General features: G+C 46.0%; 1 protein-coding gene across 6 annotated transcripts in view; it reads left to right on the top strand.

Moving 5' to 3' along the window:
* The window catches only part of LHFPL2 (LHFPL tetraspan subfamily member 2), a 163616-nt gene that overhangs the window by 115187 nt on the left and 22743 nt on the right, over positions 1 to 25686 (top strand). For 2 of the 6 annotated variants that reach the window (XM_005557230.4, XM_005557229.4), the window contains one exon: positions 16873 to 17487. In XM_005557230.4, the coding sequence (XP_005557287.1) occupies positions 17058 to 17487 (430 nt within the window). In that variant the 5' untranslated portion in view covers positions 16873 to 17057. Of the gene's footprint in view, positions 1 to 4402; positions 4583 to 16872; positions 17488 to 17814; positions 17901 to 20802; positions 21158 to 25686 lie in introns of all 6 variants that reach the window. The other 4 variants (XR_012413756.1, XM_073993670.1, XM_073993669.1 and 1 more) reach the window with 4 other exon arrangements.

The raw sequence follows: 25686 nt of genomic DNA, 5'->3' as shown, positions 1-25686 counted from the left end.
TGACTTGACAAAGTGCTGGCCTGGGAAATGGAGTTCTCCCTCAAGCAGGACCAAATATTTCCCAAATTAATTCTGACAAAGCGAATTTAACATTCAACCTTCTGGAGTTTCTCAGAATAGTTTAGGGTATTTTAAGTCAACTCTGTATTTGTTGCCTGTTATTCACATTTCTAACCTCAACTACCTGTTGGGTCCTGCTACATTGACATCAAATAGTTTTCTTTTCCACGTTGGACTATGGATGTTTTTATTTTGTGAAAATTCCCTGGGAGAGTGAGGCCACAGTGATGTCTTTGATTGGATGTTGGGGTCACATGGAGGGTGCTGTGTCACCTTCAGGAAAGAGTGGAGAGCTGTCTTGTCTTCCTCATTTGGTTTTTGAGATGCATGCAATTGACAGTAACATAATAATAGCATATCATGGTAAAAAAATCGCTCACCTCCACTGGGTTTTTGTGTGGACCCAACTTGGGCTCAGAAGATTACAGATGGTTGGGGTGCATTGTTGAATGTTAAAGTGTGTGGCCTTAAGCGTTAGGCACAAGCCCACTGCTATTCTGGGTGATTTAATTTACTTTGATGAGGAAGGAACGATTTGGTGCATTTGAATGACAGAATAGATAACTGCATATCACTGGGATGTAAGTATAACATGGGTCCAGAAGAAGACTGCAAAGACAGTATTTCAGTAAATGCTGCCAGGCCTTGTCTCACAAAGACTGGGTTGTATTTTTGAGTGGCTAATTAGGAGGTATTTTTTTTTATTATTATACTTTAAGTTCTAGGGTACATGTGCATAACGTGCAGGTTTGTTGCATACTTGTGCCATGTTGGTGTGCTGCACCCATCAACTCGTCAGCACCCATCAACTCATCATTTATATCAGGTAAAACTCAGAATGCCATCCCTCCCGGTATTTTCAATTTAATGTTGCATTCGCTGTGACTCAGATAGAAAGTCAAGATGATTGTTTTTAATAGCTTATTTTAGACCTTAGCTACCAGAAAAAGTCATTGACTATTTCTAAACCCAAGGAGGTTTGAGTGCTGATTGACTCACAGTATTTGTGTTCCGATGAGTCTGCCCACACCCAGCCTGTATGTGACACACAGACTCGGAGTGTGGGGTGGAGTGGCGAGGCAAGAAAACGGAGTGCTCTGGAGAGTGGTGGGGTGGGCCAGGGCTGCAGAGACCAGCAGAAGAGGCAGAGAGGGGGGCTTTGTTCGTTTCCCACTGAGGGGCCAAAGAACAGCTAGTGGGAGAGACCCAGGTTTGAAGCCCCTGGCACGGGACTTGGGGAGGCTGGGGTGGCTCTGCTGCCTTCTTCAGCAGGCTCAGGTTTTGACAGGAAGAAGCTGGAAGGCAGTGCTTGGCCAGAGAGGAGGCTCTACCGTGCTCACACTTTCCTGCTGCTTTGGTGTTGAGCCATATTACTTTTCTTCTTAGCTCCTTCACAACTGCCCTCGGCACCTTGCAGTGGCCATTTCCAGCTATTTAGATACTCCCCAGCTCTCACTGTGGTATCCTATTCCCAAACGCAGCGTGTTTATTTTAACTTGTGTCTTCAAGCAGTTTTTAGAAGGTGCACACTTTTTACCTTTTCCTCTTTGTGTCAGGATAGTTCTCCTTAGTCTGTAGCCGTTTTCCCATTTCATCTCTTTTTTCTTTATTCCTACTCCCCCCTTTATCCTCCAAGGGATGAAAACAACTTGATTTTTATCAAGGTGAGTGTTAATAAGTGGCCGTGTGTTTCTAACACACTAGCCATGTGTGCCCCGTACAGACTGCTTAGATGTGAGCTGTGTGGGCGTTCGTTCTTATTAATGACCCCACGAATGACCTGCTCAATTCATTTTTCCAAGGTTATGGATCTGCGACTCTCTTCTTTAACCATTACTGTTGCTACCATTTACTGAATGCTTACTCTGTGCATGACAATGCTTTGTGCAAAGCACTTTACGTGTCTTCTCTCATTTAGTCTTCATCTCTACCCTGTAAGATATCCTCCTTTTATAGCTGGGGAAATGGAGGTCTAGGGAGGTTAGTGGTTATCCTGCTTTATTCTGCCAGTGTGTCCTGTAGTCAGCACTTGACCCCCATCTAAGGCCCTAGGTCTCAACCCTACCTTCTGGAGCAGGATTGTCCCCTGGGGACATTCAGCAATGTCTAAAAACATTGTTTTTGGCCTCAACTGAGAGATCGCTCCTGGCATACAGTGGGGAGAAGCTAGGAATGCTGCTAACCATCCTTCAGTTTATAGGACCAGCCCCTACAGCGAAGAATTATCCAGCCCCAAGTGTTAGAAGTACCGAAGCTGAGAAATGCTGTTATATCTAGAAACCTTTAGCTTTAATACCCAGGGGGTACCAAGTATTATAATACCAAGGGGTACCAGAACACAATGTTCTAAAGTTTTAATTATTTCAAGAAATATTTATTGATTGCGTAGTTTCAAGCATTTAAAAAATACTCAATAGGGAGAGAAATATGTAACTGTTTCCAAAGAGAAAACATTTCATGAGATTCCTAAGTTTTGAGATTCTGAGAATTTCTAACTTTTTTTTTTTTTTTTTTTTGAGACAGGGTCACATTCTGTGCCCCAGGCTGGAGTGCAGTGGTGCAATCTTGGCTCACTGCAAACTCCACCTTCTGAGTTCAAGTGATTCTCGTGCCTCAGCCTCCCGAGCAGCTGGGGCTACAGGTGCCCACCGCCACGCCCAGCTAATTTTTGTATTTTTAGTAGAGATGGGGTTTCACCATGTTGTCCAGCCAGATCTTGAATTCCTGAGCTCAAGTGATCCGCCTGCCCTGGCCTCCCAAAGTGCTGGGGTTACAGGCGTGAGCCACTGCGCCTGGTGGGATTTCTAACAATTCTTATACCTCCATTGTGATATTATTGTTGGAACAGAGCGTGACGTTTGAATAATTACGCCAGACGTTTTTTCTTTGATTCCCATTTAGAAGCTGCATACAGATAAATTCTCGCTAGATGTCAGCAGGAAATTTTAAAATTGTGAAACTTGGTGTCTTGGGCTTATTTGGGTCCCATGAGTGAGTGTGCCCCAAGACCTCACTGAGCAGCTCAAGGGAAAAGGCCGTGAGGCTGAGGAGCATAACCCGGGTGCAAAGTGAGCAAGGCTTGGGTTTTCCTGAGAACGAGGCTGGGTGTGGGTTCTGTGTGGAGCGAGCCTTGTCGCCTTAATGACAACCTTCTGTTTCTGTTTCTAGTCATGTGCTCAGCCCCTCTGCTCATCAGGTAAAACCGAGTGTTCCCAGTTGGAGAAGTTTAAGGTCTTCCTGTTTGTCTGAACTCCTGGCAGCGAAAACAGACATCTGTGCATTGTCCGGCTCGTTTCCTTCCCCCCAGCCCCCTGCCCGGCCCCTCCACAGCATCTACACCATTGTGTTGTTCACATTCTTCCTTATCTTGACCTTGTGCTAACTGCCTGTTTATTGTAATGACTCCTCAGATAAAGTACTGCTTGGGACTTTTTTAATTAAATGTTCGGGGTTGAGAAATTGAGAATTCAGCTAAAATGCAGCGCACAACATTTTGAAGTGTATCTCAGGCCACGGCAAGACTGACTTCAGTTCCTGCTAGACTCGTTACTTCTTTTTAGGGAGAAATGCTTGTTTCTCAGGGTGTGACTGTCAATGACAGCCATTGACCCCTGTGGGCCATCGCCACCCTCCTTCTGTCCTCGCCATTGCCTTCTAGGAGCATCCCCCCTCATTCTTCATCCTTGGTAGGTTGTCTGTCTGGCAGGTTGTCTCTTGTCCTCTGTCTCTTTGGCAGATTTACCCCCTTTTGCCTGTCTCGGGCAGATAGCATCCCCAGGGTACATCCTGGTCCTCCCGCCTTCTTCTACACCCTCACTGTGGGGGAGCTCCATCCTACCCTGGGCTTTCTGTACACTGAGAGTTCCCAAGTCTCCTGAGTGCCTAACATACTTAAAGTAGTTCAGGGTCATTCTCGTTCCTCGTAAACCATTATAAAAAGTGCACAAATAATCCTGTGAGTTAAAAAGTGAATTTGAATGGGTATGAGGGGCTGTGAGAACATAAGGTGAGTTTTCATTCTTCTGTTTGAAATTCATCATACTATATAGCTAGCAGATATGCCTGGGTTAAAAAATCACTCGCCCCTTCATTTTCCATTTTTACTTGCAGAAATACACACACACACCACAGACACACACGTGCACACACCAGAAACGGGTTATCAGCCATTTCTGTCTTGCTGAGAACATAAGCCATGTCAGCATGGTCCAACCCTTTTGACTTCTATTAAGTGTTTTTATGCAACCATCTGGGGTTATACAACAGACGCAGAAAAACTTCAACCCTTTTTCCCCCCAACTACAACTCTCCCATTTGAATTAACCATCTGTTTACTTCCCAGATATTATATCCCTGATGAGACCTTATCTTGGTGTTCTCAAGATTCTCACCCCTCGGTCCTGCCTGACCCACCTCAAGGCACTGCGTTCTCAGTGACCTAGTTATGGTCTTCAGCGGCTCAGGTCTTCATTATGTCTGTGTATTTCCTGATTCCAGCGTTAATAACAGTTTCCGGAGGGCGGTAAGAGTATCTTCAGGTCTCCTTGCCTGCCTTCCCTCTCCCCCGCCACTGTCGAGTACTTCAACCTTGGACAATCAGTTGTGAACAAGGTATTAGTTCTAGAGGTGTCTGGATTGCCTTGCCACTTTAGAACTTCAGAGCTTGGCTCGATGAAAGTTGGCTGTAGTAATCACAGTGATAAACAGGTGTCAGCAAATGTATATTAATGTGAATTCTCTGGTTTGGGAGGTCAGCAATATGAGAGACTCCTTTTAAAAAAATTTTTTTTTTTTTTTTTTTTTTTTTTGAGACAGAGTCTCACTCTTGTCACCCAGGCTGAAGTGCGATGCACAATCTCGGCTCACTGCAACCTCAGCCTCCTGGGTTCAAGCGATTCTCATGCCTCAGCCTCCTGAGTAGCTGAGACTACAGGTGTCCGCCACCATGCCCAGCTAAATTTTTGTTTTTTCAGTAGAGACAGGGTTTTGCCATGTTGGTTAGGCTGGTCTTGAACTCCTGAGCTCAGGTTATCCACTCGCTTCAGCCTCCCTAAGTGCTAGGATTACAGCTGTGAGCCAACAGCCTGGCCAATGTGACTGCTTTTAAGTGCTTTAGTTTTAGCTGATGTTTAATGAGTATTATTTTCAAGTAGCATGAGGTTTAGTGAGAAGAGAGGAAAAAGCAAATATTCTGGGTTCTGGGAAAAATTATTTTTGCAGAATTGATGCAGCTTCACCTGTTATTACCTCAGAAATCCATCAGGCCTATTAAGAGCCCGGGCCCTTGGTTTCCTGGGGTGGGAGGAGGGGTCGCATCTGCACACAGCAAAGAGTTATTGCTCTCCTCCGCATGGCCAGCCTTAGAAGGTCCGCATTTTCATTCCTGCCCATATCACAAAGGCCTGAGATGGTTCAGCACTTCCTTTTATGAATAGCCATCTCTGCTAAAGGGCAGATTGGAACAAAAGTTAGGAAATTAGGAGGATTGAAAGTGGACGTGTTTGGGTCATTCTTATTGTTTGGGTCATTCTTTATTCTCACAACCCAAACTTTCAGCCGACTTGTCAATTTAAGATATGCGTGGCTGACTGCCAAGTAATTTATCTTATCAGAACCTCTCACCCCTGACCTTTGCTATTGGTGATTATCATCGTAATCAGATCAATTTTACTGAACCTTATAAAATACTGCCTTTGACAGCATGGGAGCCAAAATTTTCTTAAAATTTAAATCTATCCATGGTGTTATTGATAATGCCAAATAAAATTACAAATCACTTTAAATTAATGTCAGCTCAGTAGCTTCATCACCAGACTATTGGGTTGGAGTATTAGATTTTAAAACATCATTTGAATCATTTAGTTGATAACAAAACAAGACATTTTATTAGATCATTAATAAAAATACTCATCAGAAATTGCCCCTGGATAGATGTAAATCAGCCTTCTGGTGCCATTTGTAACTGATGAGAGAATTGTACTGCTTGATTTTAATAATTCACTGAGGAATGGAGGATAAATAGCAAATGTTAATTTTGTAGGACAGTTTCATACAGTTTATGTTTTGAAATGAAAGGGATATGACTTCTGACTCTTGCCTGAAGCTAAGTCACTTAAAAAGGAATCTCCCATAGTGCTGGCTTTTTTCAGCTTTAGAATTCCAATTGATATGTACGTGTTAATCAGTTGGCACCTTTCTTGACATATGTAAGAAAGCAAAATAGAAATCCTTTTAAAAACGGTTAAAACTTTGTATTCTGCCATGTCCTTTGGCATACAGCTATCAAATTGTTAATGATTCCAAGCATTTTACTTGTCTGAAACAGGAAGCAAAAGTATGTCAGAAAGGTTGGTGATTTTTCAAAACTGAGTAGGGGTCCTTTAAAGGCAGGGTCCATCTCTGTGGCCTAGGGCAGGGGGGACCTCATTTTTAGCAGTTAGCCCAAAGACCGGAGTGGGGGATGCTCTACCATATTCCCAAGAATAGAAGTCAGAGTTAGGTTCTCCCACCCCAGGAAAAAAAAAACATATGAGCAGAAGAGGGAGCCAGGCCAGCCCACACCCTTGGCCAGGGCCCTGGGCCAGCCCCTTGTGTAGTGCCCACGGGTGTGCCCCGGCCATGCTCAGCTCTCCATCAGCCATGGCTGTCCCTTGCCATTCCTGGTAACCTGTGGGGTCTCCCCCTCTTCCTTCCACCCAGAGACCTCCGTCTCCAGAGGAGCAGGTCTTATGGAGCCATCTGCTCTGAGAGGAGCCTCTAGTCTGGGAGAAGGTAGAAGAGGTGGTCATATGCTTGAAATGACTGACTTTTGGAGCTGAAAGTGACAGTGGTGATCTGCAAGTCCAGCGCCTTCACTTTGGGCCTGAGACATTGAAGCCAGAGTAGGCAGTGGAGCCGTGCGAGGTCACACACCCATTAGCCAAGAGCCGAGCCTGGGTTGGGACCCATGTTTGCCTGCCTGCCTAGTGGTCTTTTTCCCTTGCCTATTACTTTGCCATTGGACAAATTTCCTTCTACAGAGAGTTGGAATGATAATAGAAGGTGTTTTTGTGGCCTTGGGGAGATAAACAGCAGAAAAATGAATGTTGACCAATATGATGGTAATAGTAATGATTCCTACTATGTCTTGGCACCTGCAGTTATGCCTGACCCTCCGTGCACAGTTTTTGTGTTCCACCCGAAAAGTGTGGCAGCGACTTTCCTTACCCCTACTTTAGAGATGAGGACACTCTCCTTAGAGAGGTGACGTTTATTGCCCAAAGACACAGAGCTAGTTAATGCTAGAGCGTGATTTATAGCACTGAAGCCGTTCCAGCTCTGTGTTACATCCTTTCCGCCACACAACGCCTTTTCCAGGGGGAAATTAGTATTTGAAGGAAAGGCTAATTACCTACCTGCCAGATGGGCTCCAGAACCTGAAGATCTAAGTGGCAAAAGGAGTGCCTGAGACACGACCCCAGAAGTGGTCGTGTTTATGCCGGGTCAAGGGATGGGGAGGCTGGATCCTGTTGCAGGGGGATAGTCCACACGGATGGAGTGCTTGCCATGTGCTAAGTGCTGTTCTAAGCTTGATTCTTATTTTAACTTAGTTGATCCTCACAACATCCCTATGTGGTAGGCTATTACTCCATTTTACAGACACAGGAACTAAGGAACATGGGCCCAGTTTCACCTAAGGTCACTACTGAGGACCTGGTAGAACCAGGGTTCAGATGAAGAGTCTGCCTCCAGACTGAGTCATTCTTACATGCTGCCTTTCTGGATGAGCTCCTTGCCCTGGAGGGGTGGAGGCGAGGGGTTTTGTCCTGTGTACCCTTCGTGAAGCCTGACAGATCCTCCCCAGAGGCAGATTCTGGCTGTTGCCATGTTATACTGGAACCCAGAATTATCAGCCACCCACTTGTGGGGTACAGAGAAAAGGAACTTCTTGCGAGGCCTCAGGTGATCAGGGCTGTGAGAAATGGTTTGCTGTGATGAGGTCTGTCCTAACCACCTCAAAGAAGTATCTGTCAGCATCCCAGGGACATGCTCCTTTTTATCACCTAACCAAAATCCAGTCTAGTTTCTCTTCTGTGGATTCCCCCAGGCTCTCTTGCCTCGCGTCTCTCTCTTAGGGAGGGCTGTGTGGGTTCTCAGTGGTCATCTTCTCCAGCCTGGCTCATGCTGGGGAGCAAGGTAGCTGGAGCCCCTGGGAGTCCATAGCACTGGGCGCGGAATGGGACAGGCTTCCTCTGCCCACCTGGCTTAGCAGCCCATTCAGGTGAGCACCTGGGGAACAGGGAGTTGGGAAGCCTCTCTTATAGAAATGACCTAAAGCCATTTCTGCCCCAGGCTTTTGCTTTGTTTTTAAGAGGCCTGGTTTCCTGACACATACTCACTGCTTCTGGGACATCCAGCTGAACTTTATCTCTGTTTACTATGCCTCACTATTGTTAGAAGCTACAATAAGAAGTCCCTCTTCCCAGAAAGAGGACACTGGGATCATATGAACAAGTACAAGAGTTCAGACTTTTAAAAAGGGGTTTTTCTGTGACCATCTTGAACTTTGAGCGTGCAGTGACTTCATCTGGGCCGCAGTGAGGAACACTCATTGGGCCACCTCCTCCCAGCTGGCACATTCCTGAGTCATTACACCGGCTCAGTCCTGCAGGCCAGGCTGCTGCCCAGAGTTGAAGGATCATTCTGTATTCCAAAGTACCTAGGGCTACTGGCAGCTGCGCATCAAGCTCACATTCCCCTGAGGAGTGTGCATCTCGTTGGAAGCTGCACTGAAACCCATCTGTTTTCAAAGCGTAGTATGAATCCTAAATATTTGGGGAATTCCTATAGTTAATGAATGGAGAAAGTATAAACCTTTCTACAGTTTCGAATGTGGCATTCTCATTAGGGAAAGTTGGAAAACCCTGGGTACCTTGATCCCTGGCCACAGGTGATCCGCCCGCCTTGGCCTCCCAAAGTGTTGGGATTATAGGTGTGAGCCACTGTACCCGGCCTGTTACTTTTCTTAATTAAAACTCTCTTATCCTGAGAAGACACAAGAGGTTCACTTTAAGACTTATATTTTGCCTAATATCACAGAACTCATTATAAGCTTGAAAAACACCTTTCATTTAAAATTCCCATAAAGCAGTGGCATTAAAAGGCAACTCCTGAAATTCAAGTTTTAATTTCATGTAAACAAATTGAAAATGCTTTCGACCCCATGGTCTGTACAGGCATAGGCATATGACCCCGGCTTATGGGATCTGGGCTACATCAGATTTTAGTGTCTCCCTTAGAGATTGGTTTGTTCAGCTCCTCCTGCCTGTTGGACAGACACATAAAGAAAGACTTGCCTAAAGAGCTTTTAGATGAAGACATTTGTAGAAATAGAGGGAAAACAAACATAAAATATGCAAGTGGGCTTTAGAAGAGAAGGAATCATTTAGAAAACAGGACCAGACAAGTGGACCTTCCATCTCTGGCTGTAGACGCTGATATGGTTGGGCTGTGTCCCCACCCAAATCTCATTTGAAATGTAGCTCCCATACTCCCCACGTGTCATGGGAGGGACCCAATGGGAGGTAATTGAATCATAGGGGCGGATTTTTCCCATGCTGTTCTCATGATAGTCAATAGTCTCACGAGATCTGCTGGCTTTATAAAGGGCAGTTCCTCTGCACATGCTTTCCTGCCTGCTGCCATGTGAGATGTACCTTTGCTCCTCATTCGCCTTCTGCCATGATTGTGAGGTCTCCCCAGCCATGTGGAACTGTGAGTCCATTAAACCTCTTTCCTTTATAGATTACCCAGTTTCGGGTATGTCTTTATTAGCAGCATGAGAACAGACTAATACAGATACCTCAGGATGGGAGGGGAAATGGCCTCTCTAGAAATGGGTGCCCAGAGGTAGGTTAATTGGATACAGGAGGAGTTGGAGAAAGAAACCTATGACTGGCCAGGATGAGTGCATTAAACAACAAACTTGACAGTGAGCATGGGGTCAGAGAGCTCACTGCGGGTTCCATGCCCAGAAAAAAAGAGACTTGTTCAGGTGTGTTTGGAGGGAGGGGCTGCCAGGCAGCTGAGATTGTCAATAGTTTCAAGGGGAAGAGAAGCATCTTTTAAGAGGGGTCAGGTAAGAATCAGCAAGCCTGAAAATCTTATAGGTCTACCTCGTAGGGTCCTTGAGGTTCCCTGAGATGTGGGGTGGCCACGGCCACCTGAGTACCTCCTGAGTGACCAGCCCGACTCTGGAGGAGAGAAGTCTGAAAGAAGCAGAAGCCGTGTGGCCAACCGTTTAGTTTTCTGAACCCGTGTCCGGGCCCCTCAGGTGTAGGTGAAGAAAGGTAACAGTAATGAGTGGGGAGCCCCATTTTGCCATTCGCAGAATAGAGATTTCTGAAAACAGAAGTTAACTTTAGCGTGTGATGCAGAGACCACCCAGGACCCCAGGAAAGACAGGCTCAAGGCACGAGGTTCTGAGTCAGTCTGCCCTGGCTTCCAGGGCCCCAGGCCCTGTCATCCTATCATCTTGGACATCCAAACTAGCATGGCGTTTTTTAAAAATGGAGAAAAACAACTAAAAATATATTTAAGTTAGTAAATATTGTGAATGTCCACATTATAGACATACTCATCAGAATAGACCTTTTAAAAATAGATCTTAAAAATCATCTTAAGTTGCTCCTGTACATTCAAAATTGCCCTTTGTGAGAAGCCCCCAGAGCAGGGTTTCTCGACATTGATGATACGGACATTTGGGGCCAGGTAATTTTTGTTCAGCAGCACCCTTGTCCACCAGATACCAGTAGCACACACCCCCACCCCCATAGCTGTGACAGCCCCAAATGCCTTCGGACATTGCCAAATGTCCCCTGCGGAGTTGGGATGGGGACAGAATTGCCCCTAATTGGGAACCATAGATTCAGAGTTTTCCCAGAAGTCAGAGGTGGGATGGAGAAGAGGAGTCAATCGGAAGTTGAGCCAAGGAAATTGGCAAAAGCAGGAGGTGTTGAGCATGTAAGACTGTACCCTAAAGAATAATAGAATTGTTCGTGCATTTGGGTCCTCTTAAATATAATCAAGATGTCTGGATTTCTGTAGTCAGTGTGTTTTACGGGGTGGCCAGAGTGAGAGTTTCAGAACCTCCTTTGGTACATTTTTTTTTAAGTCATGCAAGGTCCTGTGCTTTTTGTGCCAGCACTATCCTTCCAGTTCTGAAAGCTGCTTTTGTCCTCTGAAGAAAAGGACCTGAATGTTTGGGCAGATCGTTTCATGCTGTACAAGGATTATCAGACAACAGATGAGCTGGGAGAACAGCTGGTTTCCCTACAGTCACTGGGCCCTGTGACCTGGGAGGCATCATGAGCTGTGCAGGGGACAAGTGATCTGGCCCCTGGGTCTGTCCTGACTGAGCCAGGCCACACTCCTCCTGCCTCTGCTCTTTACCTCCCTTCGCCAATACCACGGAACCGACCTTTTCCATGCTGCCTCACAGTGGACTTTCTGTGAAAGGCTCTCCTGGGAGCTTGTGAGAAATGCAGATTCTGGCACCACCCAAAAAGTTTGAATCAATGGTTGGTTGGGGACCAGGAACGTCCTTTTTGAAACAGGTAGCTGTCATTCTCTGGGAGATGGTCCAGGAAACCACACTTTAAGAAGCAGCACTCTGGAGGGTCTTTCCAACTCTTGGAAGGCAAAAACACATACATTTTACTTCTCTCAATCCTCTCATCCTTGCAGAAGAAATGGGGATGGAGGCCATATTGCTGACCCTTGCAGGATTCATGTGTCTGAGGGAGACTGCAAGAATGAAAATAGAGATCAGCCAAGAATCTACCAGTCTAGCCTTTAGATGTAACTTCCAGTTTCTCTGAAATAGAGGATAGAGAACAAGTTGAAATGAAATCATGAGGAAATCGACAAATCCAGGTTGTTGAGTATTTTGTAGGACAACTAGCCCAGTGTCTTCAAATAGTCAATGTCAGGGGGAAAATAATGGGGATGGGGTGGAATAGGTTGTGGTGGGAAGACTATCCTTGACTAAAAGAACCTAATCAAATGCAATGTATGAGCCGTGATTGAGTCATGGTTTTAAGAAAACCGCTATTAAAAACAGTGCAGGGGTAGGGAAATTTTAGTAGGAACTAGACTTTGGGTATAAGGGGATTATTGTCCATTCTCTTGAGTGTCCTAATCTTGTTGTGGTTATATAGGAAAATGTCCTTATTTTTAGGAGGTGTATGCTAAAGTATTTAGGGGTGAAGTGTCAAAACATCTGCAACTCATTTTCAGATATTTGAGAAAATGTGTGAGTGTGTATGCTACAGATTGATGGAACAGATATGGGAAAATGTTAACAAATGTTGAATCTGGGTGTTGGGTATGTGGGTGTTCATTGTCTGTTCTTGCCAACTCATATCTATGTTTGAAAACGTTCATAATAAAGTTGAAAAACAGAACCAGGGTGAGTAAGCAAGGTAGTGTTCTTCGAAACATTGTTTGTCCTGGCCTCATTCTTTGGGTGTGCTGTTCCCATCAGGATGGGGACTGAGAGCTTTTTGATGCCGCCTTGATCGACGTCCTTCCGGTTTCCCTTATTCTTTCCAGGTAGATAAGAACTTTGCTCCTGCGTTTCTGTCCGGGTGATCCAGCCGATGGGCACTGGGTGGTTCTGGCTTCACATGTACTTTCTTCCCTGCTGACAGCAGGAAGCTACCAAAGACAGACCCGGGATTTAAGTGACAAACCCCGGCTCGGCTCTGCTGAGGACCTTCACTCTACCTTTTCAAAGTAGGGCTCTGGGAAGAATCCGTACACAGGACTGACTCCCACAGACCAGCCATTTAGAAACTCCTCTTTGCTCCCTATCCTATGGTATTAATGTAGGTTTCTGCAGGATTCTCACTTGTCTTTTTTTTTTTAAGTGAAGAGGCTTTACTTTGCACACCTTTGTGCCACTCATCGTTTTCTGAACATCAAGAGGGCTGTCTAGATTATCCACAATCACCAGGGATGCGATAGTAAGGTCAGGTGTTCTCAAAGGGAAACGTATTTAGTGGCCCATGGAGAGAAGTCGTTTACGTAGAATGGCAGTGAAGGCCTGGTTTATGAAGTGGGCTTTGTGGAAGCAGGCATTACGGTTAATAGCAACGGATGCCAGGCCGAGGAGGGCTGTGTATCATATCCCTGTGGTTAACAGAGTTCTGTCATGAGGATCTCTTTCCCGTTTGATACAGATGTCTCAGTAGGTACCTGCCTTTGAGTACACTTCGCCAAACTGGTACACTTCACAGAGCACAGACCACTGCAGAAGGCCCCTGCTGCACTTCGAGATGGTCCCTTGTCCTGCCACCCTAAGAACTTTGCTTGCAGCCTCTATTAGTCCGTTTTTACACTGCTGGTAAAGACATACCCTAGACTGGGTAATTGATAAAGAAACAGAGGTTTAATGGACTCCTCACAGTTCTGCGTGACTGGGAATGCCTCACAAACATGGTGGAAGGCGAAAGACATGTCTTACATGGTGGCAGACGAGAGAATGAGAACCAAGCAAAAGAGGTTGCCCTTATAAAACCATCAGATCTCGTGAGATGCATTCACTACCATGAGAACAGTAAGGGGGATCCACCCCCATGATTCCGTTATCTTCCACCAGACCCCTCCCACAATATGTGGGAATTATGGGAGTATAATTCAAATGAGATTTGGGTGGGGACACAGCCAAACCATATCACAGCCCCCAGGAAGCCTCAGTTTTAGTCAGCCTTGCGTATCACAACTGTTCCTCTGAGAGTAGCAGTTAGCAAACTTACTAGGGAGAACAGAGCATCTTTTCCCCCCGCTGAAAACAGAATAATGAAGCCCTCATCCCAGCCAATCTTGTGTGGGTGTGAGAATTTGGTGCAGTGAATGAGGAAATGTTTTAGCACAAAGGAGAGGGAACTATATTATTTTAACTTAAGCATGTGGGTCCTTAAGCAATCCTGCCTTCAGATAGTTCTCAGGCATTTTGCTAAGCCCAGACGTCCCATCTTCTCCTCTCCTGAACTTTTACAGCCTTTTTCTTCAGATGCTGCAAACTAATTGCATTCCTCACTCTGAGCAGACCTTGCTGGCCAGGCAGTGGACCCTGGAGTAGTCATTAAGATACAAGTCACCTGAGAGGTTGTAGGAGCTCTGCAGTTCTGCAGGAGGACAAATATGAATGTTCTCATTGAAAAATTACATTCAGGCTGGGGCAATGGCACACGCCTGTAATCCCAGCACTTTGGGAGGCCAAGGTGGGTGGATCACCTGAGGTCAGGAGTTTGAGACCAGCCTGGCCGACATGGCGAAACCCCATCTCTACTAAAAATAATTTAGCCAGGCATGGTCATGTGTGCTTGTAATCCCAGCTGCTCTGGAGGCTGAGGCAGGAGAATTGCTTGAACCGGGGAGGCAGAGAGATTGCAGTGAGCCAAGATCATGCCACTGCACTCCAGCCTGGGTGACTGAGTGAGACCCCATCTCAAAAAAAAAGAAAAATTACATTTAACAGAAAAGGGATGGGACAGAGATTGGCTGGGCATAACTAAAATGGTTTTCTAATCAAATGGGAAGGCTTTATATAAAGCACTCAACAGGCTGGGATTGCCACCTGTGGACTCAAAGTGTTTGTGAGCCCGGTGGGCACGTGCAGCCTCTCAGGGCCTCCTGGGAGTCTTTTTGGTTCATTTTCTTGTTCTCTTTTAGAATGATTATTTTCATTATAAACAGTCTCCTCTAAAGCCCTCAGTAACTTTTTTCTCAAAAGGCTTTCTATTCGGTACTATCTGGAGGAGGAGCTGAGAATGAGTGAGTTGGAGTAGGCTATACCTTCTGGCTGAATGCTAATTTATCTCCACCAGGTGGATTGGCAGCTGAGTTAGGTAGTGGGGAAACAGGAAGACCAGGACTCTGCCCTTGAAGGCAGCCAGGAAAGTTTAGACATGAGTGACCTCGTCCATCTCTAAGTAGCCTGTGCTTAATGTTTTCTGTGTGCAGTGGCCAGGTTTCTGTAATCTACTGGGCACCTCCACTAGAACAATAGTTGTCTGAACGGTGTCATCTATGTTACAGGAAAAGCTTCTGAGGGCAAGGAGTTGATACTTGTTAAGCACTTACTCTGCCAGGCACTGTGTGGGTGCTTCAGTAGGTTCTTGTTCATTCCTTGCAATAATCTGGTGAGGTAGGCTACCCTTACCAGCTCAGACGAGGAAGCTCTGAGAAGTTAGACATGCACATGGTCAGTACTGGAGCTGGCTTTGGAACCCATACCTGATGGACTCCCTTCCCTTACCCAGTGCTTGGCATAGCGTTGTGACACACGCACACACACCCTGACAATTAAGTGCATATGTTCCTAGTAGTGCACTAGCTGTGTCCCCAAAATAGCATCTTGTATAGCAACCACCATGATACGAGGATTTTAAAATACATCATGTTTCAAGGGATGGGTAGATCACATGCTAACTAGGAAGTCGGCCAGCAGGCAGACAGCTGGTGCAGGGTGTAGAAACGGGCATTTTAAGCTTTGACACTGGGCTTCCTTATTTCCCCGCTTCTCTTCCTCTTTGATAACTCCCTGCCTCACCCCACCCCCAACATGCCAGGGGGCTCTTTGCAGTTCTCATGGAGTTGACTTGACCTCGGTTAATGAGATCTAATCATTCAGAGCAGGGCCATGTGCCCAGATGTAAGCTGAGGGATTGTTCTTGGCCTTGAAATGGGGCAGAAAACGGGGCTGCAGACCAGCACTGCTGGCCCCCATTTCAGGGTCTAGACTCCTCTGAAGAAGGCTTGAGCCATTGGAGCAATGTCTTCTGGTAATGAAGTCATTCCTCCTTGGGGACAGAATGAGGCCTCTGTGAAATGAGAAACAATGGGCACGTTGAGTTCCAGACCTGGGGTGAATCGAAGCTTAGGCAGAGGCACATGGGATGAATTGGGACAATTCAAGGGATGCATTCTTCATAGACAAGGTTCTGTTGTCAACAAGTCCACTCAGTTGTAATGATGCTTAGTTAACGGTCATTAATGTCTTTTAAAAATAATTTCCCCAAGTAAGGCATGAACTCTTAAGGTTTGTTTCCCTCTGAGTTTTAATTAGTGTAAATTATTTTGTCTAAAAATCACCCTGTGAAAAATGGATGAAATATAGGTGTGGGAGCAATGTTTTGTTTATTCTTTTTCATGGGATTGTTTCTTATTTACCTATGAAGCAAACACACATGTCTCTGTTAGTAATTTAATTTCCAGGAAATAAAAGTGGGGTGTTGCTACTCTCTACTGTTAAGCAAAAGCGCTTGGTGCAAGTTTCGCAAAACTTAACTCACCTAGTACCAAAACAGCAGGCCAAAAAGTCTTGCAAACTTAAAAAAAAAAAAAAAAAAAAAAAAAAAAAAAAATCCACTAATAGAGTTGATTGCCATTCTTGCCTCCTCCACTCTGGATCCCTGTGCTGTTTGACTTTTTCCAGTAAAAGATGAGGGAGCGGGAGCCCTGTCCTAAGAGTGCAGCAGCAACCGGGACAGTGCTCCCTGGGTTGGGAGCAGGACCTGGCACTAGCCGCCTCCTTCCATAGCGCTCCCAAGAGAGAAGGTTAACTGCCACATAGAGTTCTGAGTGCAGTGATGTCAGGGAGAACTTGAAACAAACGCAGCGAGTGCAACAACCGCCTGGCATGCTGGCCGGCCCGGGGCTTGCTGGCAGGGTTCTGCGGGCGCGGGCCGGGCTTGGACTGTGTCGCTGCGCGGCGGGAAGGCGGGGCGGGGCCTGGCGTCGCTGCTAACCGCCCTCCCTCTCCCCTAGGTGAGGCCGCAGGCGGTGCTCTGGGTCCGGGAGCGCTGTCCCCAGCATGAACGCGGCCGGCGGCGGGAGTGAATGACTGCAGCTGCGACTTCCTTCCCGGGCCGCCCGAGCCTCCTTCCCCACCGACTTTCTTTTTTTGATTAACTCCGTGGACTCCTGACTCTTTCTTCGCCTGGAACATCAATATGTGTCATGTCATTGTCACCTGTCGCTCGATGCTCTGGACCTTGCTGAGTATTGTAGTGGCTTTTGCCGAGCTCATTGCCTTCATGAGCGCAGACTGGCTGGTCGGGAAAGCGAGGAGCCGTGGCGGCGCGGAGCCGGCGGGCCCAGGCGGGGGCTCCCCCGAGCCCTACCACCCCACCCTGGGCATCTACGCCCGCTGCATCCGGAACCCAGGGATGCAGCACTTCCAGCGGGACACGCTGTGCGGGCCCTACGCCGAGAGCTTCGGCGAGATCGCCAGCGGCTTCTGGCAGGCCACAGCTATTTTCCTGGCTGTGGGAATCTTTATTCTCTGCATGGTGGCCTTGGTGTCCGTCTTCACCATGTGTGTACAGAGCATCATGAAGAAAAGCATCTTCAACGTCTGTGGGCTGTTGCAAGGAATTGCAGGTAAGAAGGCAGGACCCCGGGCACGGTGGGATGCAGGGATGGAGAGCTGCCGGTGCAGCGCACTCTGGCACCGGACATTTGCTTCCTGCCAGTTTTGGAGAAGACCATTTTCTCTCTAATCAGGTTTCCTCTGCCCCTTCCGTTCTAGGCGACGTTTGTGTGCTGCTCGCATGGGCCTTTTTCCCCTGTCTTACCCCACAAGAAAACGGGCTTGTTCTTCTCTGGTGTTACATGGTCCTCCTCATTGCTTATTTCCTCGGGGTCTAAGGTGTTGGTTTTGGTTTGAGTAACTACTCCTACTTTTTGTGTTTCCCATTAAATTAAAAGCATGCTCTCCACTTCAGTGCAACTCCCTGAGGAATTATGAAAAGCGTGAGTCCCACCTTCAGCAAGCACTGGATGCTAAGAGGAATGTAAGTGGGGTCGCTCATTAAGAAGCAGCAAGCCTGCTTCCCCATCCACTCTCCGCTCCAGCCCCCAGATGATTTCAGCTTGGGCGGGGAAGACAGGGGCTGGGAAGGAATTAGTATCAGCTGCTGTGTGTTTAGTGAGGTTCTGGTTTAAATTGTCTGTCTCCTAGAGCCTGACAGAATGTTCTGTGCACTCAGATCAGAAAATGCAAGCTAACTCTTCCATTTTCTGGGAATTTCTCACTCACGAGCTTATTAGAAATGGGCGGAAAGAAAAGGATGAGCTCTTTACAGTGGTCCCAGGGAGAAGGTTGTGAGCTGCAGGGAAAGCATCCACCGCTACCAGCAATTTTGTCGGCTTCCCTGCGTGGGTTTGAAAGGTGGGTCCTGAACCAATGGGATAATAGTCTGTCTAGGTTTGATTCAAGGTTTTTGTTCTGGGTGACAGAAATTCACACACAAACACACAGCTGAGTTTGAAGACATCCCCAAAGAAGTAGAGGAGTAGACTCTTGCTTTGATATTCAGAAAACAGGTGCTTACTTTTTAACCAAGACATTAATCTAGACTCTAACAGGACAAAGTTACCCACCTACAACCCTAAATGAAGGGCACAGGTGATTCATCCCTCAGCAAATTCTAGAGCTGTGTGCATAGGATTCTTCAAAATAAAGTTATACACTGAGCCATGTGTCCAGGGCAGTAAAGCAGCAGCCCCCAAACGAATTCACTCTCGCCGGCCTCATAGCAAACTCTTGAGCTCAACAGGGCTGGCTTCCAAATAAACAGATCAAATGACAGTTTTTTCCCAAACAGCCGATAAGATAAAGTTTACTGTTCCTCAAATCTTAGGAGGCCCCTGTGTAGGGTGGAGGTGGGGGATGGGGAGTAATGGGCCAAGAGAAATGACAGAGGGCCTGCTCCTTAGTTCTGATTTGCTTTCATGGGGGAATACACCATCCAGACACCAGGCCCCTTAAACTTTCTGGCCCAAAGGGACAAGTCTCAGGTCCCTCATCTCTCCATCTGCCAGGATCAGCCATACCACAAGTGACCCAGGCACTCATGGAATTTGGGAGACCAGGATTCTGTATTTCAGCATTGCTCCTCAATAGCAGTTTCACATGAGATAAATGTACCACCCCGGGTCTCAGCGTTCTCCTTCTGAAAAATAGGAAGATTGGAAAATATGACCTTCTTTTAGAATTTTTAGGCTTAGAGTTTGATTCTGTGAAGCTCCTTGTCCCGTTTTGACTCACTTCTGAAGATGTCTGTCCCCTTCAGCTTGGCATCTCACCACCCAGAAATGTTAAAGGTGGGTTTCAAGACTGAGTCATCATTTTCTTTTTTTCTTTTTTGAGACGGAGTCTGGCTCTGTCGCCCAGGCTGGAGTGCAGTGGCCAGATCTCAGCTCACTGCAAGCTCCGCCTCCCCAGTTTTACGCCATTCTCCTGCCTCAGCCTCCCGAGTAGCTGGGACTACAGGCACCCGCCAACTCACCTGGCTAGTTTTTTTGTACTTTTTAGTAGAGACGGGGTTTCACCGTGTTCGCCAGGATGGTCTCGATCTCCTGACCTCGTGATCCGCCCCTCTCGGCCTCCCAAAGTGCTGGGATTACAGGCTTGAGCCACCACGCCCGGCCCATCATTTTCTTATCAGAGAAATGTCCCTGCTTTATTCTCCTTGGACACAAGGTGCCTCAGGGGTGTGTGTGTGTGTGTGTGTGTATGCATGCATGTGTATATCTTAAAACTTTTGCAGATAAATGTTACTGAAGGCTTTTGAAGAGTCAAACATGTAGCTCAAGGGAAGTCAGCACACACAATTTATTAATCCTGTTGAAGAGCCCTCGTTGACCAGAGAGAAGGATTTCTGTTTACTGTTCCCTCACTCTGTTGTATTTGTACATCCTTGATGATTTCATGCCTTTATTATGGGCTTTATTGATTTGCTGGTATGTAGATGAGACTCCTGGTTTGTCATGTAGGGGTGCTTCTTATCCTGAGAAACTTGATGATCCCACTATCTTCCAGTAAACCAGTGGCCATTTACTGGAAGGGGTGGGACATCTTGGGCCATAACACTAAACCTATCTTTGGCAGTCATTGAGAAGCAAAGCATAGTATCCTTCAAGACTATTTACATGCAGTGTATAATAAGGTGTTAGTTGAGTGAATTCCATCTCTGAATGTGGATTAGTCCAACACATTCTGGTACTCTCGTGTGCCTCACATTAATGGCACGGTGTTATTATTGCACAAAGATTAGTATGGCTCTCCGGTATTCGAACGCTCCAGGGAGTTTTTTTTCTTTTTTCTTTTCTTTTTTTTTAAGACGGATTCTCACGCTGTTGCCCAGGTGGGAATGCGATGGCATGATTTGGCTCACTGAAACCTCCCCTTCCCAGTTTCAAGCGATTCTCCTGCCTCAGCCTCCCAAGTTCCTGGGATGACAGGCGCCCGCCACAATGCCCGGCTAATTTTTGTATTTTTAGTATTGACAGGGTTTCCTCATGTTGGCCAGTCTGGTCTCAAACTCCTGACCTCAAGTGATCCACCCACCTCCGCCCCCAAAGTGCTGGGATTACAGGTGTGAGCCACTGTGCCTGGCATCCAATGAGTTTTTCTTACTTTTCTGTCTGCACAAGGCCTCTGGGAGGAGGGTTGAGGAGAAAGAAGTAGGAGCACTCCTGAGGGCTGGTGCTGATCTTCTGCCTCTTTCCAGTCTAGAAGCTTTAACTTCCTCCTTACGCCTGTTACTTATGCAGCATCTCAAAAATGCTTAAATTACTCAGAATTTTAAATTGGCAGGAGGCAGAGATTCCTGCATAGTTTGACTGCTGTCTAGGAGCCACTGATCTAAGTGCTGAAATGCAGGAAATAACTGGTTTCTTTTCTCTGTCCAGCCTAGCATCACCCTTCAGAGAAGAAATCATGAAAAAGAGGGACTGAGCTATACTTCTTATGTTTGGGGGTCACACCTGCAAGGGATACTCAGTGGGCGCTTTCTCCCCTATCGGAGGTCTCATCATGCACTTCAAGCCAGTGTAAGGGGCGCTGTGGTTCTTGCATCCGTGGCTGAGGACGTTGCCACACTGGCATCCGAAAGGGCTGGCTGGCTTTCTCCCGTTGGCCAATCTGTGATAGCCTCTGGTCAGCCCCAGCCTCAGCAAGGACTTGCTGCAGCTGTGAGCATCGGCTTCTTCTCTCCCTATGCCCCGTCTCCCTCAGCCCTGGATCTCTTCAACACTGAAACAAATGGTGAGAAAGGAGCCCGTTGCCAGAGCAACAAAAAAGATTCTTTAGAAATATACTCAGGCTGTGTTTGTTCTTACACCTTACATTTTGGCAAAAATGTGACTGGATGAAAAATGATCGTGAGCATATTCTTTTGCTATACCTAATTTTAAGATATAAATAGGCCACCGGCTTGTGTAGCCTTCACTGTCTATAAAAAACACAGCACAATTAATCAAAATCTTGTCCGAGTTTAGAAATCGGGTGTGAAAGAATCTGCTACTTCAGTGGAAATCCCAAACTCTGGGCTAACTTAAACAGTAATGAAATATAACTATTGCCTGTTACGTGAGTCCAGATAGCAGGATCTGCCTTCAGGGTCTGACCTAATGGTGGACATCCGGCTGATACTTTCTAAATACTGTGCACGTGTCCTTGATGTTCAGCACTCACGCAGTAATGAGGGGTCAAGCCTCACCTGAATGTGCCTTTGAAACACAGACCAATTTGCCTCACTTTTCTGAGCCATAGTTTTCTCACTTGTAAAATGGGTATAATACTTTATACCTCAGGACTGTTTTGAGGATTAAGTTAGATGCTACATAAAAAGGCTTAAGCATAGTGCTTAACACACAGTAAATAATAAATGGTAGCTATAGAATCATTATCAAAGTATTTCTGCTTTCTTGGCAAGTTTTAGTATATTATATGTTTCCCGGATTTGTTGCATTCTTAGGAACAGGGATATCTTGTAGCTTTTAGAATTGACCTTATTCTGTTCAAATCATACACAAATACAGTGTGTAGGGTCCTTCCCTGTCCTTAAGAGCCTGCCTGTGTTGGAGCTCAGGGCGCACAGCAGTCCTGTGGCTTTGATGTAACCAGGGGTGTCCTCAGATCATTTTTTTAAAAAGCAGGAGAGAGTAGTCAAATTGACAGGAAAACAAAGAGCTCCTTCCTCCCACTCCCCTTCCTCTGACATGCACATTTTCCATTCCTTCGCCTTCTGGAGGCAGCTTCTAGCCATTGAATGTTGATTGCAGGTGGCTTCCTAGAGCCTCCTGGCGGAGTAAACCACAGGCTGATTGGTCTTCTGAGGTGAGAACTTGTCCAAGGACTTGGCAGAGCCAGCAGCACACATCGGTTCGCATCCCTTTGGGATTCGTTACAAAAGCCGGTGATCAGCCAGCAGGGTTGGCTTTTTGCCGGCTGTCTTCCTTAGGTCGTGACCTGGATATAATCCATCGTGAAACCATAGAATGCAAAGATCCAGGTTTTCCATGACAACATCAAGCAGTTTGTTTTTGGAAATGCGTGTAGGGTTCTCTTAGAAGTCCATGGAATCCCCAGTGACTCAGGTTTGGGACTGAAGCCATTAAACTGAGCTCAGGATTTGGCTCACTTGTGCTGGCTGGGCCTATTCCACAGGGACCGCCATGAGCATGAGCCACCGGCCAGCTGCCTGCTATCTTCCAGTCTTCCCTTTATGCTGGGCTGGCTCTCACACTCTCTACTCCCTCCAGCCCTCTGTCTGCATGGGTCTCAGTCCAGCAGGACAGCCTGAGCAAGCTGCCCCACCAGTCTGACCAGATAGATTGCCCTGGGGCTGAACCCTGCCTCTGCAGGGCTGCGGTGAAGGGTGTGGTCGTGGGAATGGTGCTGGCGGTGAAGGGCCTGGTGTGTGCAGGCTCAGCCTTCTTGGAAGTGAGCGATGATTGAGGGTGAAAGAGGACAACATGAAAAAAGGCAATAAAAGGAAAAGCCAGGACAGACAAGTGGGGATTTTGCTTTTGCCGCTTATGGAATTGCTTTCGTCATAAATCTGGTGGGTGGAAGGGCCGGCATATGAAATGCAGCTGATCACTCTCCAGGACTTGGTATTCTCACTGCTTTTTACACAGGGTAAAAAGTTACCTTAAGCAGCAAGGTTAGGACCATAGCCCAACCCCATGACTGTTCTCATGCCCTACTTACTCACTCCCAGGCCCAAAAGACAAGGTCAGCCACTGAGAGGAGAGAAATCAGAACAGGGGATCGGGAAGCACAGGGAGAGGGACGGAGATGCCTGGCGCACACGGAGCCCTGCCTCAGAATTTTACTCCAGAAAAAGTCACTGGGCTTTCTCTGGGGTGGTGTGACCTTGGTTGCCCACCTTCAGAACACCCTCAAAGAGGCATGGGGAGAATAGAAGGAACAGCCCTTCCTTTTCTTCCTGGTGAGCATAAGGCCCTGAAGACCTCTGGCTGCCAAAGGGAGGCTCTTGGTTTCTGGCTCTCCAGACAGACGATGCTCCACCAGAAGTCAGGTCCAACAGTTCCGTGTCTGAACAGTTTAACCTTACCACTGATAGGACACATTTCCTAATTCACCAGCCTTTAGTAGTCCCTTGGTAAAAAGGTAAACCAAATGCAGACATGTTGTGAGAAGGCAGGTCAGAATTCAATTTCAGTCCTAGGCACTTTTATTGGGTGTCTGCTATGTGCAGAGACCTGTAGACACAGGTCTACAACTTCCTGAGTTCTGCTCCCAGGCTGTATTAGAGAGTCATCATTTCATAAACTGTACCACAGAGAAGCAAAAGAAATATAAAATAAATAATATATAAAGAGAATGAATAATTCAACCATATCATTAAATTAAAAAATGACTGCTGAAAAGCAAGTGGGCCAAGCAGGTATTAATTTAGTAAATCTAGAGACAGGAACTGGTTTTCTTTTTGTTTTTGTTTTTTGGTTTTTTTGTTGTTGTTGTTGTTGTTTTGGTTTTTTTTGAGACGGAGTTTCACTCTTATTGCCCAGGCTGGAGTGCAATGGCTTGATTTTGGCTCACTGCAACCTCTGCCTCCCGGGTTCAAGCGATTCTCCTGTCTCAGCCTCCTCAGTAGCTGGGCTTATAGGCACCTGCCACAATACCTGGCTAATTTTTGGTATTTTTAGTAGAGATGGGATTTCACCATGTTGGCCAGGCTGGTCTCGAACTCCTGACCTCAGGTGATCCACCTGCCTCAGCCTCCCAAAGTGCTGGGATTACAGGCATGAGTCACTGCACCTGCCCAAGATGGGGACCTGTTTTTAAAGAATGAGTTGGAAAGTCTGGAAGTAAATTGCAAACTCTCTTAAAATTCGGATACAGCAGTTGATATGCAAATAAAATGTGAAAGTGGTTTGCCATGGCAACTACTTAATTGTAGACATAAATTATCACAGAGCCATGGATGATCTAGGTTCAAATGACATTAACAGATAATCATTTAAGCATGGCTCTGAATATTTACATGAGCAGTTCCGGCACTCTGTTTTAGGGGCTTAATGCAAAGGTGGTATTCTTTTAAGCTATAAAGCCACTTCAAAAGTAATTTGCATCTGCTATGAAGAACTGTCCTACAGCACAGTCAGCCACATTTATGAGCTCATTTATTGTAGATGGTCTTCCCAGTAGCTTTATTAAATGGCCAGCAACTTTTTTCTTTTAAAGACAGCCAGCAGTACAGATTAAAACTACACATACAGAGAAAGTGAAGCCAATATTAAAATGCTTTAAGAATCAGTACAAATACATGTACACAACTCTTAAGTAATTTCAACTCAAAATGCAGAGTGGCTGTGTGTTCAGAGTGACAGAGGCCAAGTTCAGGGATCTGGTGTTGAAAAGACAGCGCCTGGTTTGTTGTAGTAGGAATTATTTAACATTATCTGCACCCAAAGACCTCAACGGGCAAGAAATTTACTTGTCCTAGAAATTCCATACCTTAGTGACTATGTTTTTTCAAAGTGCCTTTTACTCTGCTACACATTACATTTTGCAGCTTTTTTATTTTAGTAACTTGTTTCGAATTATCAGTGTATTTTGGTTATAGTCAAGCAGGAGCTCTGTCTTTCATAATCCTGCCTGTCTGGTGAATAACTTGTGGAGAATGTATTTCATAAAGTTCTTCCAGTTGCATATAAGCCAGTTAACAAACAGCTTCTCACCCGGAATGTGAAGTAAGGCTTCATCACTAACTGACGGGAAGGAATCATCTGGCTAGATGAGTTTGTTGAGATGTATTTCAACAGTTCTAGAGTTAAGGCTTTAAAAACTGCTAGCGGAAGTAATTTGCTTTTAAACAGGAATCATTGCTGAGAAAGAGGGAGGCTTCAACAATGGAGAAACTGCATGTTTCTTCTAGATTGTTTCTCCATGTATCCTAAGGGCATCAGACAATTTTTAATTGATGGCCATTAATTTCAAGTAATTATAACAGAAACTTCCTTTGGGGACCTTGGTTGTAAGATCTTTTTATGACAACTGTGCTGTGATTGTCTTCTAAAGAATTCTATTTATGTTCATCTGTCTGTCATCTTCTCTCCACCCGGAGAGTGTTTTTCTTGCCAACTATAATATCATGGGAGTATTTTTAGTAGAAAATGGATATCCTACTAGATTTCTCTGGGGAAACAGCAAAAGCATTAATGCAAGCTTCTTTGTTTTTAATTGACAACTTGAAAATAACCAGTTCCTTCCCTTTTTCTCTTGCTTGTCTCTGAAAATCTTACTGGTTAAAGCTTCTAATA

This window comes from Macaca fascicularis, chromosome 6, assembly GCF_037993035.2.
Source record: "Macaca fascicularis isolate 582-1 chromosome 6, T2T-MFA8v1.1".
NCBI lineage: Eukaryota > Metazoa > Chordata > Mammalia > Primates > Cercopithecidae > Macaca > Macaca fascicularis.
This window is presented reverse-complemented; position numbering and strand designations above follow the sequence as displayed.